Source organism: Chrysemys picta, chromosome 4, assembly GCF_011386835.1.
Source record: "Chrysemys picta bellii isolate R12L10 chromosome 4, ASM1138683v2, whole genome shotgun sequence".
NCBI classification, from domain to species: Eukaryota; Metazoa; Chordata; order Testudines; family Emydidae; genus Chrysemys; species Chrysemys picta.
In genome coordinates, this window is record NC_088794.1 from 83,146,634 (window position 1) to 83,160,977 (window position 14,344).

Below are 14,344 nucleotides of genomic sequence, written 5' to 3' on the forward strand. Positions count from 1 at the left end.
TGCAATGTTAGAGCACGGCACTTGGAAGCAGGACTCCTGAGCTCTATTCCCAGTTCTGCCAGTGACTTGTCACAGAGGTGATTCTACCCTTGTGGGGTTGAGGGAATGAGAGGTTGTTTATGAAGCACCTGGAGCTCCCTGGCTGCAGGAGCTATGGCAGGGCCAATCACGCAAACACACCCTCCCCCCAGCACACAAGAGAAGACAGCAGGCCAGAGAAGGGTTTGTCATATTTTAATGACGTTGATCTTTGGTGTTTCCCTCGTTAGCACTCAGACTCTCCCCCTACCCTCCTGCCACAAGCTTGCTGGGATGGAGAGTTACAAACGAAAAGGAAAATCACATTTTAGACTAAAAACAAAATATTATCAGAGCCTTGATTTCTCCACTAGAAACTACATGTACAAGGTCAAGATTTCACATGCAACACCTTACGTCACAGACCCATACCTCATGCCCTGACCTGGAGCTGGAAAGTCACCCCCTCCCCGCCCCAAGAGAAATGCAGCCAGCCAATGGTGCCATGATACTGGCAGGCTTTGCCAAGATGGCTCATTCACGTGAATATTGGCACAGCTGGGGGTGTGAAAATATTGGAGTATCCTTGTGCTAACTGCATCCTTACTGGGGGAGCCACACCCACCTCACTCCCACCCCCTGCATTTGCCCCCATTCTCTCTCCCCATCGATAGCAGCTCGGTGCTAAGCTGACATTCAAAGAAAAGGTCCTCACTTCTGAGAGGCTCCTGGGTATATAAAGGATGGTGAAGCTTAAGCCTGGCTCTTTCTACTCCAGCTCTGCCCTGGGAAGATCGCAGACTGGACCGGAATAATGTTCTCTCTAGTCTCCAAAATGCTGCACCCTTCCCAAGGGGCACTAGGGCCATCCCATGGAGTGGGACTCTGGCCTGGAAGACTCCTCCACTCCACTGGCAGAGCTGGGGCATCAAATCCAGGATATGCCCAATAGGGTTGCCTGTCTCTGGAGGACACCGCAGGCCCCCTTCCCTGATATTCGTTCTTCTGCTCAAACCTTGGGGCTGGTGGCAAGCAGTAGGAAAACACTCATGTTAGGAATGGTAACATTTAGAGCACTCCAGGGTTAGGGCTAAGCCCAGGGATTCCCAGTAATCTGGGATATTTACACAAGGCTCAGAAGAGCATTGTAAGGGATCATTAATGTTCTCATAGAAATTGTGCAGGAGCATGGGTGCTGGAAGCTAAGACCAAATAAAGCTTCTTCTGCCTGGGGTCCCTATAGATTTGGTGGCTTCTCTTCCACTTCGGCCCCCTCCTCAATTACCATTATCCTGTCAGAGCCACAATACCCCCACTCTTCCAGCTCCTGATCAACTGTGAGGTACAGGTCTCTGCTTAGCAGTACAAGGGTAGCACCAAGACACAATTCATCTCTACCTGTTCCGCGACTCCCCACTGGTGCTGTCGTTACTATAGTAGTTGGTATTGTCAGGAAGATGGTTATTATTGGTTAGGTCACTGTATTCAATTGGTCCCTCAGTGTCCATAGAGGATTGGGACTGCTCTGGCAGATCCAATCCATCGGCTCCTTGTCCTTCACTCCTGCCAGGAGCTGTCTGCGGGCTCTGGCCTTGCTCTGCCAGCTGCATAGACTCTGAAAGGATCCGTCCCTCCAGCTCAGCTGCCAGCTCGTGCGAGGTGGACTGCTGCATCAAGGCACCATCAGCTCCCATGGATTCCACACCAGTCTGAGAGCTGCGGTGAATCCGGTGACTCACAATGATGTTGTTGCCAAAGCCGCCCATGGATGCCATAGTGGTGCTCTGCTCCCGCTGGACCACAGCAGTCATACCACCCTCAGCCATCAGCCTCTGGATCCTGCTGAGGGCATCGTCTCCACTGGCCCCATATTCTGGACCTTCACCTGGAGGAGAGAACATAAGAAGTGGCCTGAGTGCACAAGAGACAAGAACTATGGGACAAAGAAAACCATGCCGGCCAGCCAGAACGGAGGAAGCAGAATGGTCAGATGCAGCATGGTGCACATGGACTAGGACAGGTCAGCAACAAGGCACGCTAGCTCCTCTGCAGATGTGCAGGGTTTGCTCCATACAGACCCTGGAGTTTTACTGTATTTTGTTTAACTTTTATTAAAGTGCCAAACGAGAAATTCAACTTTGACATCACACATCACACAGAGAAGAACATCTGCCCAAGCCACAGGCCCCCAAAGCTGCCATAGGACAGAGGACTGACCAATCCCTGCCAGGCAGCATCAGGGATGGGTAATGTTGCCCTGTCTAAAGGGCCCTGAGGATGGGACACTTGAGGTAAAGCTCCTCAGACAGCCACAGGTGAGTGTGTCCATGGTATCTACACACCACTGAAGCCAGGCTCTCCCACAGAACACAGCCAATACCACACAACCAAAGTGACAAACCATCCTCAATAACCCACACTCTGCACATGCTACTCCTCTCCACCGCCACACCGGGGGGGGGGGGGGGGAGCAGTCACCACCCCCAGAGCACTGAGAGTCGAACTCCCCTGATGTGCTCCACCTAATCTAGAAAATATCCCAAAGTGACAGGCCCTGTTGCCTGAGGGTCAGTGCACCAGCCCCAAGCTCACAGGCTGCGATAGGTCCCAAGCCAGCAGACAGGCCCCCAGGCAGACCCCACCCACTCTTAAGGCCACGTAGACCAAAAGACAGATTGTGCAGCACGTCTGGTGGGCAAGAGGCTGCTAAGCACAGCACAGCCTCCCCCTCGAGCGGCTGCATTCTGCACTAGCTGCAGCACAGGAGCAGTTTCCAAATGAAAGAGAGGCAACGGGACCGGTCCCAGACTGCGGCAAAGATTAATAAGAGTCCTGGAGACCCCTCTCTAGCACAAGTTCACACCCATCCTGGGCTCCCTCAGGCTCTAGGAAAGCGAAACAGCATCCCTGAGACACACAGCAGAGTCCGGGAGGAAGCTCTTATCAAGCCATGCAGGTGTGGAGTGAAAAGGTCAGAGAGACAGAGAGTTTCTTCTCAGCTATGAGAAAGGTCAGTGAGTCCCCAGGGCCCTGAGGGGAAGAGCACAGCTCAGCATGCACTGCAGTAAACCAAACACTTTGCCATGTGGCGAGAGGGGCTAAGAACTCACCTCCAATGCCCTTCCTCCCTTACCCCACCAAGAATCTCCCAGTGGGGGGTCCCCCCGCCCCTCCAATCAGAGGGAGAGGCCAGGGTTGGAATGGATAGTGATCCATTGCTGTGTGCACAGAGCAACCACAAAGCAAGGTCGGGGCCCACACATCACCACAGGGGAGAAGACTCAAGAGTCTAAGCATAGGCTCTATGGAGAAAAAAATACTACAAGAAATAAAGCCTAGTAAGAGGAGGAACAAGTCACCAGTGCAGACAGGTCTGGCCCCATATCCACTTACTCCATTAGCAGTAAACCTCACCCAGACTGTGCAGGGAAAGGTTCTGATTCACTGGAATGTGTTAGAATCATTCCACAGAGGGATGCAGTAGCCTACCTGATTCTTATTAAAGAGATAAATTTCACTCCCAGCTCTGCACTGATTAGAACAGAGGAGAAAGGAACCAGCTTCTCTGGCACCAGGGGAAAGAACACAAATATGAGCAAGACTATAGGGAGTGTGAGGTGTTTAAAAACCAACAAAACACTGAACTAGGGGGCAAAACTGACACTGCTCCTGGCAGTGGCCTGGATAACATGGCTATAATGAGGGAGCCGAGAGAGATTCAGCCTGGTCCACACACAATTTTTGTACCACTGTAACTATTTTGATTAAAACTGTGGCGTTTCTTTTTTTAAACCCTGTTACACGCATAAAGCTTGCCAAATTTTACTATCCATGGCACCAACACCGGGCTGGGCACTTCACAGACTGAAACAATTATCAGATCCCTGCCCCATGGAGCTTACACTAACTAGGCAATACACAGACCAAAGCAGTGGGGGATGGGATGCAGCGACAAGCAGGACCGGATGGGCAGGCTGAGCGCCTGGCTTGGTTTGGAGGTTTCACTTTGGAGGGATGGCTGTTGTAATTTACTGACATTACTCGGAGGAGGAAGGTCTGGTTTGTGGAGGAGAGGGTGGGTGCCTGGAGGACACAGATAGGTGCCTGCACAGAGGTGCAGAGCTGATTGAGTGTGGGGGAAGTCTGGGTGAGGAGGACTCAAGCGCAGAGAGGCAGACAGGCTGTGCAGGGCTATGAAGAGAAGGAGGAGGAGCCTGCGTATGATACATGGTGGATGGGAACTAGTGTTGAGACTAGCAGGGCCAGATGTGGTAAGAGCAGCGGCAGGGAAGAGGATCTTTATGGCAGCATTCCAGGGAACATCTAGGAGGCCATAGAGGAGGCAGTCACAAGAATCAGGGACCCATCAAGGGTTTTAGCCAGGGGGACAGAGATGCAAAAGTGATTTTGAAGCTGCCGCGTAGGAAGAAGGGCAGGAATTAGAGACAGCATCAATGTGGGAGAGACGGAGGGGAGAACAATGCTGAGGCTTGAGCTTGCTGGGCAGAATGTCACCAGAAAGAACCTAACAATGGAATCCCAGCCTCACGGATCAGAGATGCTGGTTATTTCAGCTACGCATTAACCTCTCTTCCTGCATTGCCTGGGGAATAACAGGAGAAGTGAGACACACACACGGACAGGAATCATACAGGAGCACACTAGCCACAGAAACGAAATACTAGGTTGTGGGCGAAGCTGAACCAGGTGGTTAGCAGCTCTGAACTCTTCCTTTCTGGAGGCAAAGAAAAGCCAGGAGAGCCCCAGGGCAGGTTGTGGGAGGGACCCACATCTTATTGCTGCAGAATGACTGTTTGAATTTTGGGGGTATGGATGGTGAAGTTCTGAAATCCCATGGATTGGTCTGGATGGTAACAGCCACCATCTGCCTAGGGCAATGGTTTTCAACCTTTTTTCATTTGCAGACCCCTAAAAGATTTTGAATAGAGTTACAGAGCCCTTTGGAAATCTTAGACAGTCTGCAGATCCCCAAGGGTACACAAACCACAGGCTGAAAACCATTGTTCTATAGCAATGACAATCTTTCGCAGATCCCTTAAATATAGTCTGGGGACCCCCCCAGGGGTCCGCAAACCACAGGTTGAAAACCACTGGTCCAGGGAATGCTCTCCAGGACCATGGGAAGAAGAAGGTGCTTGAAAAGGGCAGAACATTTTGGGGCAGAGTTTATTTTGGTAGAGAGAATTACATGTTTTTACTTTTGAGGTGGTGTGGCCAAAGGCCTCTGGGAGCTAAACAACATCAGCCCAACTGAAAATGAGACTCTTAGCACCAGTCTGGCACAGTGACCAAGATCCCAGAACAGTTACTATAATGAGCCCCCAATAAACCAGCCCCTCCACCACTAAAGAGGCAATGAAAACACAACACTGCCTCCTCAGAAGGTACATGGAGCACTAGTGTATATAAGGCAAAGATGCAGGCCCTCAGGAGAGACGGTCTTTCCTCCCATCCTGACAGGACCCAATACAGGGCAGCAGACACGGCCCCTCAGCTGCTGCAGGATAGGAGGATATTCTACCTAATGACTGGTCACAGTGCATACTCTTGGGACCAGCAGCAGCCAAAGCAGAGTGCAGCTGACAAGTCTAACCCTCACAGCAGTCATGCTGCTGTCTACAATTACTTTTCAAGGGCAGCCACATGTAAAGTGCATTGCACTAATCTAGCCTAGATTGCATGGGTGCAGGTCACCACAGTGCAGAGGATATCTTCAAGAAAGATTAAATCCCAAGTGAAGAAAGTTTCTTCTAAACACCACCAAGACATGAGAGTCTATGTTCAGCTCTTGGTGGCCATTCCCACAGCATCTACCTAGCTGCCTGGGGCAAATGGTAAAGGGAGGACATTCATTGAGCAAGCAAGTTCCTCCAGACATTTTCCCCTTCTCTGGGCAATACTCCCACCTTTTAGAGGTATAGCTTCGGTCAGCGTCTCATCCTCTGCTAGACAGAGACTGAATGGCTTTGGTAAGAATATCAGGAGCATATTGATCACAATTCAGACCACACCACTGCATGTGAATAAGTCTTTTGTTACTAAGTATCTGGCAATGCTGGAAATAGAAAGCATTAGAAATCCAGAGCTCACAGTATTGGCTAGGGGCATGCAAACCAGTTCCTAACTTTAGAGGCTGTAAATACCTGGTATTTCCCCTCCCCCCCCGCCCATGCACACCCTGGGGCTACAAGTCAGCCAAGATTGTCAGCTGGCACAGGTGCCAACTTTCTGATTTCCCCTGGAGTGCTCGACCCCTGCTCCGCCCCAGGCCCTGCCCCCAATTCCACCCCCTCCCCCAAGGCCCCACCTCATCTCTTCCTGCTCCCACTCCTCTCTCTTCTGCTTATCAGTGGCGGGCAGGAGGCGCTGAGTGGGAGGGGGAGAAGCAGATCAGTGGGGCCCACCGGTGAATGCTGAGCACCTATTATTTTTTTTTCCATGGGTGCTCTGGAGCTGGAGCACCCATGGAGTCGGCACCTACGTCAGCTGCTACTCCTGCCTCTGACACGCTCAGACATAAACAGCATGTGCTGAATATGAGCACTCCCCGCAGCCAGCCTTCAGGCAGAACATGCCTACCACCCTTAACTCCCCCCCCCCCAATTCAGATCACGTGCTTTACTAAGCTACAGCTGGAGAGGAATTCCAGGGTTTGAGGCAGTTGTCTGCTCAGAGAACAAATGCTGATTCCACAACAGCAGGCCCTGCTGCTCAGCAATATATCATGTCAGGAGCGATCATATTAAGAAACCCGAAAGGGCAGAGAAATGAGCGCTAGAGCTTCTAAAAAAAAAAAAAAGGCCAGTGAGGACAGGCCTGCAATATCATTGCTGCACCAACTGGCTTGGTCACTCCAGTCCCTTACCCACATACAGCTGGGCAGCGCGGCTTGCTCTTTCCTTGGTCCAGCTTGTTACTTTTCTTTCCCCCTCCTCTCAAATGTATAGCAATTGCCTCAGCTACTAGGCAGCAGAGACAGTGTCTCTCACAGTCTGTCCCATCAGTTGGATAAGATCAGGACAGGAGGGAGGGAAAGCTGGGCTGGTGACTGGTGTCTCACTACGTCTTCCAACTCTTTCAGGCTCCACTGGGGTTTTGGCTGGTGCTCAGCGTTAGCAGAGAGCTAGTATAAGAGGAATGAGCTAAGTGACAGTTCATTCCACTTTTGCATTAAGAGGCCGTTCGCTCTCTCCTCACCTTTAAAGCTCAACAAATGCATTGGGCCCTACTGGACCTTGCAAAGGTCCTCACACACACTGCACAGAGGGCAGTCTGGAGGTCTGCCTCACCCAGCTGGCCCTACATTGCCTTTCTTATGAATGCCGAGTCAGCCTGCTCAGCAGAATGCAGATTTCTCACGGATACTAGTATGACACGCACAAGTAACATACTCCCTTTTGTTTCTGGATGGGGCACGACCCTGTGACTCTCCAAAGGTGAGTCTTTCTGAAATGGTCTCTGCTGCACTAGGTCTTGGGAACATTGTCCCCAGGGCACCACTTTCTTGATTGCTGGTGAATTTTCCACAGCGCTAAGCAGCTCCTGAGAAAAGTCTCTGCATGATCCCAAGTCCTTCCTTGCAGAACATGGTCCTCTTTACTAACAGCTCTCCTCAGAATACTGGGACAACTGGCACAGCAGATGGCTTTAGGTAATGCTCACATTGCAGCAACATGGTCTAGGCCAGGAGACAATGGCAATTCTTTGTGGGCCAGGAAAGCAGCCAATACCCCACATCACACCAGAGGCAGAGAATTCAGATTAGCAGGCAGCCAGCTCTGCAAGTGAGGGTATTGAGTGGAATGTGAATGTGGACATATCACACAGAGAAGGAACAGCTGCTCATCTTCCACCTGGGTTGCTCCGATGTCAGAATTCATCTCGCAGCAGAAACTAACCTTGAAACACCTGAACTGCTTTGCCATTCACCTGAGATAGGGATAAACCAGCTCCACTCTGTCAGGCACAGAACAGGATCACTGAACCCAGCAAATAGCCCACAGCCAGCTGGTTGGAACTCCTTCAAGGAATGCAAACATTAAATGGAGCTGCCCATAGCATTTAAGTTATAAGGCACTTCCCAAGGGTCCAAAAGATTCCTATTCCTATTCCAAAACAAATGCAAAGCCATAGGCAGAACTTATGGCTACTTATCCCAAAGAGTAGGGGATTCCACCAGTCTGTGCAGCTGGCCCCAATATCATATTAGTGAGTGGAAACCAACTCAGATGTCCTCTGCCAGGCTGCTCTAGGAAGAGGAGAATTTTGTTTGGAGTAGCAAGACTACAAACTGGGAATGTATAATGTCTCCAGTAGAGCCAAGAGACAGCAGGCAGGAATTTTATAGCTAGCAGAGGATGTAAAGCACTTTCCATAGGACATACAAAGGTGTGACATTTATTCTTCCCGGGTGCAGGGATGGCAACATAACACATGATTAGCATGGACCCAATGGGCAGCAGGGCTTGGATTGGGCTGATTTGTGGTAGTATGGCATACCGGCACCTCCCTCCAGGTGTTATTTTGTTCTCCAAAATCTCAACACCCCTTTTTAAAAGGAAGTCAGTCTTTAGCTGTTATGGTTGTGAGCCTCAACAATGGGAACCAAGCGTAAATGATAGAGAGAAATCTATTAAATGAGTCTGCCGAGAACAAGGAACAATAGCTCAGAGGTGTGAACTGCCCCTTAACTTAGATGCTCAAGGATAATTCCAATGTCAACATTGTTACCTATTGCACACCTAATGTCAGAAAGGAACAGGAGGGTCAGTTCTGCACAATTTATTGTGAGGGACGTCTCATTTTGGTACCATACAGGATACCGCCACTTATTTTTCCACAAACCCAAGAATGTAAATTAATATTGGAAGGTTTTCAAAAAGCTCTACTCTAGGGAATATTTTGGAAAGTTCTGTGGCCAGTGCTATACAGGAGGTCAGACCAGATGATCATAATGGTCCTGTCTCGTCTTAGAATCTATTAATTGACTCTAGCAGGGCCCATGGCCACATTCAACCCCCACTGAATGGTAACTAAGCTCAGGGAGCTCCGAGAGCAGGCACAGTCCTTTTGATCATTAGCATGAACTACTCAGCAGTGAATCGCCAAAATGAGACACACAGGTGGAATTTATTTGGTGGGAAGATCTGCGTGTACCACCACCATTTCTCATCCACGGTTTGACCTCTGGAGGGAAGGGAAATTGACAGGGAACCACAAAGGATCTGATGGTATATGCCACTCAAACTATCTATCCTCTCTAGCTAGTCCTTTTCATCAGAGGATCTCTTAACTGAACAGTAACTGAATTCACACCACCACATCTGACTATGGTACTACAGTGACATGGCCTTAGATGTATGTGCGCTCAGCGAGCACTCCTAAGGTCTTTACAGGGTGCTTCACTTACTCCAGGATCCTGCTGGAATGTTTCAGGCATATGCGACGTCTCCTCGCTACCTGCAGCTTGAGAGCTCAGCATACTAGCCCAGTGCAATTTTCTGGCTTTATTTTTAGAACCTCTTTCCACTCGTGAGCATCCAGTTCATTAAGTTAGAGAAACAACATCTCTAAGGGCCCAGGTGATAGAGCTATTTGTACTGGGCTGTAAAACAGGCTGGACTGATTACAATCAAATCAGAGAGACCAGAAGTTGCACATGCATGAGGATAGTCATCCTGCTCTGGTCTCCCAAAAGAGGGACAAGATGACCTACTAATAATAGATCTTCTCATTTTTAGGATACTATGCGCTCATACTGCACTTATCTGCTCAATGGATAGTAAAATGTCTGCATTACAACCCCCTAAACACAGGCAGATGCTGGGAGTTGGGATGATAAACGCCACACACCAGTCTCCCATCAGGGGTTTGTTTGGTTTGAAGTTCATGTAGTGATCAGAAGACAGAGGGACAGATCTATATTGTTAAGGACAGGGATAGGGCAGGCAGACTGTTGCACATGCTTCCCTCACCCAGCTCTGCCAACACTTCTCAAGCTCAACCCGTAGCACCTCTCCTTTAATATTTCAGTCCTGGGCTTCTCCTGATAAACAAATTGTGTTGATTCAGTGATCTGTACAAATGTCAATTAGGGACTAAGCTGGAACGCATCAAACTCATGTCATTTCTGACATGGTCTGGATTAGAAATCACGTTTCCTAAAGGTCGGTGTGTTGGGAGGTCCTCCTTGTTTCTAAGGAGATTTAATTTGGTCCTTAGGCAAGCAAGACCCTCCCCACTGCATCTCTCCATTTGCAGGGAAACTGAGCAATGTAAATACCAACGTTTAATAAAGACTCCGTGTTTGAGCCCAATCGGAATTACTCCTACATCTGTCAATTTAAAAGGAAGCAGGAGACAGACAAATTTTTCAGGAGTCAAAGCATCTTTCAAATATTTCTTAGTGCCTTTCTCACAGCCTTTCACCCAAACCTGGGTCTCTCTGGCTTATGCATGCTTCACAGGCGACAGTTCACAAGGCAGTGATTAACTAATGGAAAAGGCAACATGTGCACTAGAGGGATTTGCTTCTAATAAATTCACTCCCTGTACATTCATTCTTCCAAAGCCAGCACAAAGACAATCAGAAAGGCAAAGGCTCTGCAGAGCTTAGCAGGGAGGGAAGGAGACTGTATTTACACACAGAGAGTTTAATTAGATTTCTGATGCTACATTGCATATTTCTTGCCACAGAAAGTATACATCTGGGAGAGCACCATGACATGGAATTCCCCACACCAGGAGAGGGGACAGCAGGTGGTCCAGAAAGCCGCACCCTTGTTTCCAAAGGAGCTGCAATGTACACTTGCTTTTTTCTGTCTCATTATGAAGCTGGTCACTAAACATTTCCCTTGGTGCTGCCCAGACTCACATCTGTTTCATCCATCCTGCTGAGTGCTTCCAATAATAATACTAAGCCCTTATATAGTGTTTTACATCTTCAGAGTGCTATACAAAAAAACACAAATTAATCCTCACAACCCACTCTGGGATGTACTATAGGGAAGTTTATCCCCATTTTATGGACAGATTAAACAACATGCTCAAGGTCACATATTGAGGTAGTGGTAGCACTGGGATTCATGGTTAGGAGTTCCTGGTTCCTAGCCCTGTGAGCTTACTATTAGACAATGCGGTTTCCATTTTAAAATGGCATCGAACTCAGTATGGTTGAAGATTCTGGCAGGTGCAGAAAACAAGAAAACCACCCAAAAGGCAGCAAGACATCTAAACAGCCCAGTGTAACGTGCAGCCCCGCTGTTGCCAGGCATGGTGGGAGCATTACGGTGGACTGGCTGATGACAGCCTGACCCTGTTCTGGGCAGGGTTAGATGACACAATGGGATAAAACCGGCGGCCACTCTACAGCAGCGCTTCCAATATTTCCAGCACAAATGGAGCCATGACATTGCTACAGCAACCACAGGCTCTTCAGCACAGATGCAGCCCTAAAGCGTAAGATGCTTCCGCTCAGAGAAAACACAGCATTACCTACATCTAAATCTGCTGCCAAAGGCGGCAACAAACAAGCTAGCAATGTTCTCTGCTTACTGTGGACAAACAGACTGTTTGAAATCATGGACAGTACAAGTGAAATCAAGGAAGGAATGTTACCAACAAAACAGCTGATTTCACACAATCACTGAGCAGACTCCAGAGGTTACCAGTGGCTCAGGCTATGTTAGAGCAAAGTGCTAACTGGTTCTTGGAAGGAGCAGGCCAGTGATGCTGTAATTGTGCTGGCTAATTGGCTGAGGTGCCAGTCACAGAGGAGCCAAAGGACCCCGTCTATCCAAACCCTGTGACCCTAACATCACCCCAGTGACAGATGGAAAGGGGCTCACTGGTATCTGGTAATGAGTTTCAGCTGGCCTGATCTGGTGAATGTACCCCAATTCACTAATGTCATAACCTCTGTGTGTCATGTAAGATATCAATAGAAAGAGTATCATACTGATAATTGGCAACAGAGAGTCCTGTGGCACCTTTAAGACTAACAGATGTATTGGAGCATAAGCTTTCGTGGGTGAATACCCACTTCGTCAGACACGTGTGCCTGACGAAGTGGGTATTTACCCACGAAAGCTTATGCTCCAATACATCTGTTAGTCTTAAAGGTGCCACAGGACACTCTGTTGCTTTTTACAGATCCAGACTAACACGGCTACCCCTCTGATACTTGATACTGATAATTAATATTATTGCGGGTACGTACCGAGGACAAATTCAAAATTACAAACCGTGTGTGCCAGGCAGGGCTAACATTACCCCATCCTAAACGAAGGTAGTGCCACCTAAAAGGTACTTCCAAGATACATTTAGAGACAATAGCACTGCAATTTATATAGAAGGTAAACAGGATCATCAAGCCAACAAGGGGAGGGGATAACTACTCAGCATCATGGTAGGGGGAGGAAATTGATCTGTTCTTGCAATCTGCATTTTAGCAAACATGAGCAGGGGAAGAAACCAGCATGAAAATTCCTTATCACCTTCCTCACAGCTTGAATGAACTTTACTTTGGGGGGGTAACCTTCAGAAGAATCCATTTCAAAGGTTTACTGGACTATAAAGAACCCCAAGTGATCTTTCACCTAAGACGACAGAGAGACTGAACACTTCGGACTTTGTGGGAGATGCTGACCAGAGGAGTTGAGGTCTTTAAACCATGATTTGAGGACTTCAATAACTCAGGCATAGGTTAGGGGTTTGTTACAGGAGTGGGTGGGTGAGATTCTGTGGCCTGCGTTGTGCAGGAAGTCAGACTAGATGATCATAATGGTCCCTTCTGATCTTAAAGAATAATACTCTGCCCATCTCTAGTGCCTCCTTCCAGGCTACAAACAATTAAATTTATTCCCTCAGAACCCCGTTGGCAGGTAGGCAAGTTAGCTCATTTTGCAGGTGAAGTGATTTGCCCAAGGTGAGCCAGTGACTGAGCCAGCAATAAAGTCCACGAGGCCATGCTGCCATCCCGCAAAAGGCAGAGGGGACAGCAGGAAGCATTTTTCACACTCTCCTCTCTTCTCGAAGTGCCAGATCTGTGGTACCCTGAGAGCTGGCATTGCAAGATGGGGCCGCCACATGAACAAGAGGAGATTTCACGGGCTCAGGCTCTCAACACAGCCATTATTTCAAGTTTATTGATGAACTGTGCCTGCCCCGGGTGCTCGTGTACATGAAAGTATGAGAGATTTTCTACCTGGACTCTTATAATCAACCTGTCCACCTGACAGGGACCTGCAAATAGACAGCTTGAACCACTGGTGAGAGGATGCGATTCCCAGAACCCTCCTCAATTGCCTCCTTTCCCACGCACAGAGACATATATATCTATGGTGAGCTTTCTCCTGCACTCACCACCTCAGCATTCTTTTCCAATGCTCCCCACTGAGCCAGCTTAGCATGTCTGACTTCTCCAGTATGTCCAGTCTCTAGCGCCCAAGGCTCTAGTGAAGAGAATCTCTTCCCAGACTGGTTAGGGGCTGGTCACAAACCAGCCCGTGTCTGGAGACTGAAGAGCTGTTTAAAAATGGAAACAAAATCAAGCCCTCAGCTGGAACAGTAGCAGGGGAGAGGAGGGTTGGAGAAATGCCCTGGTTTCATGGAGAAACGAGGATAAGTGACACCCAAACCAGCCCCATAGCCCCAGTCACTACGTTGAGGTGCTGAGGGTCCCACAGCCTGCACATCCAACAACCTTCACTTTTCTGTGTATCAATAGTTTTCCCTCCACTTGCTTTTCTCAGGCAGCACGCCAGGTACAGCGAAGGGAAAAGGATTATCCTTCCCATGAGTCTGGCATCTGCCCAGCCCATGTAGCTTCCAGCATGGTTCACATGCCCTCAACTGCACTAAGCCTCCCAAGAGGTTAATTCTGATCCCACTGAGACAGGTCGCCTGGAAGCCACTCTCAGATCAGGAGGGCATTCCCCACTTAATTGATTCTGAACTGAAATGTCAGGACCAGAGTAGTGCAAATCTGTATCTCACACACTGACTGCTGGCTACAGTAGCAGGAACAGTTTAGGGGCACAGGCCACAGAACAGGCAGTTAGCTCAGCTACAGGTGTCACAATAAAATGCCCCCCCCCCCCAATGCGGTCCCCTAGTTCACACAGCCTGTTCCCGTAGCCCAGACTTCATCATGAACATAAATGCACTCAGAATCACCTCCTCTGAATCACACTGCCACTTTCCTTATAGAAGCTAGACTCAAGTCTGAGTTCCCAAACTACAAGCTGGGAACAGGTAAGCTGGCCCTGACACTAGAGGTACTTGGAAGAGCTCTGAGGCATGTTCT

At 48.9% G+C, this 14,344-nt stretch overlaps 1 protein-coding gene across 3 annotated transcripts in view; it reads right to left on the reverse strand.

Moving 5' to 3' along the window:
• Positions 1 to 218: 218 nt before the first annotated feature.
• Positions 219 to 14,344, reverse strand: part of AMBRA1 (autophagy and beclin 1 regulator 1) — a 202,012-nt gene continuing 187,886 nt past the window's right edge. For all 3 annotated transcript variants that reach the window (XM_005302264.4, XM_005302262.4, XM_065595136.1), the window contains exon 18: positions 219 to 1,903. In XM_005302264.4, the coding sequence (XP_005302321.1) occupies positions 1,413 to 1,903 (491 nt within the window). In that variant the 3' untranslated portion in view covers positions 219 to 1,412. The remainder of the gene's footprint in view (positions 1,904 to 14,344) is intronic.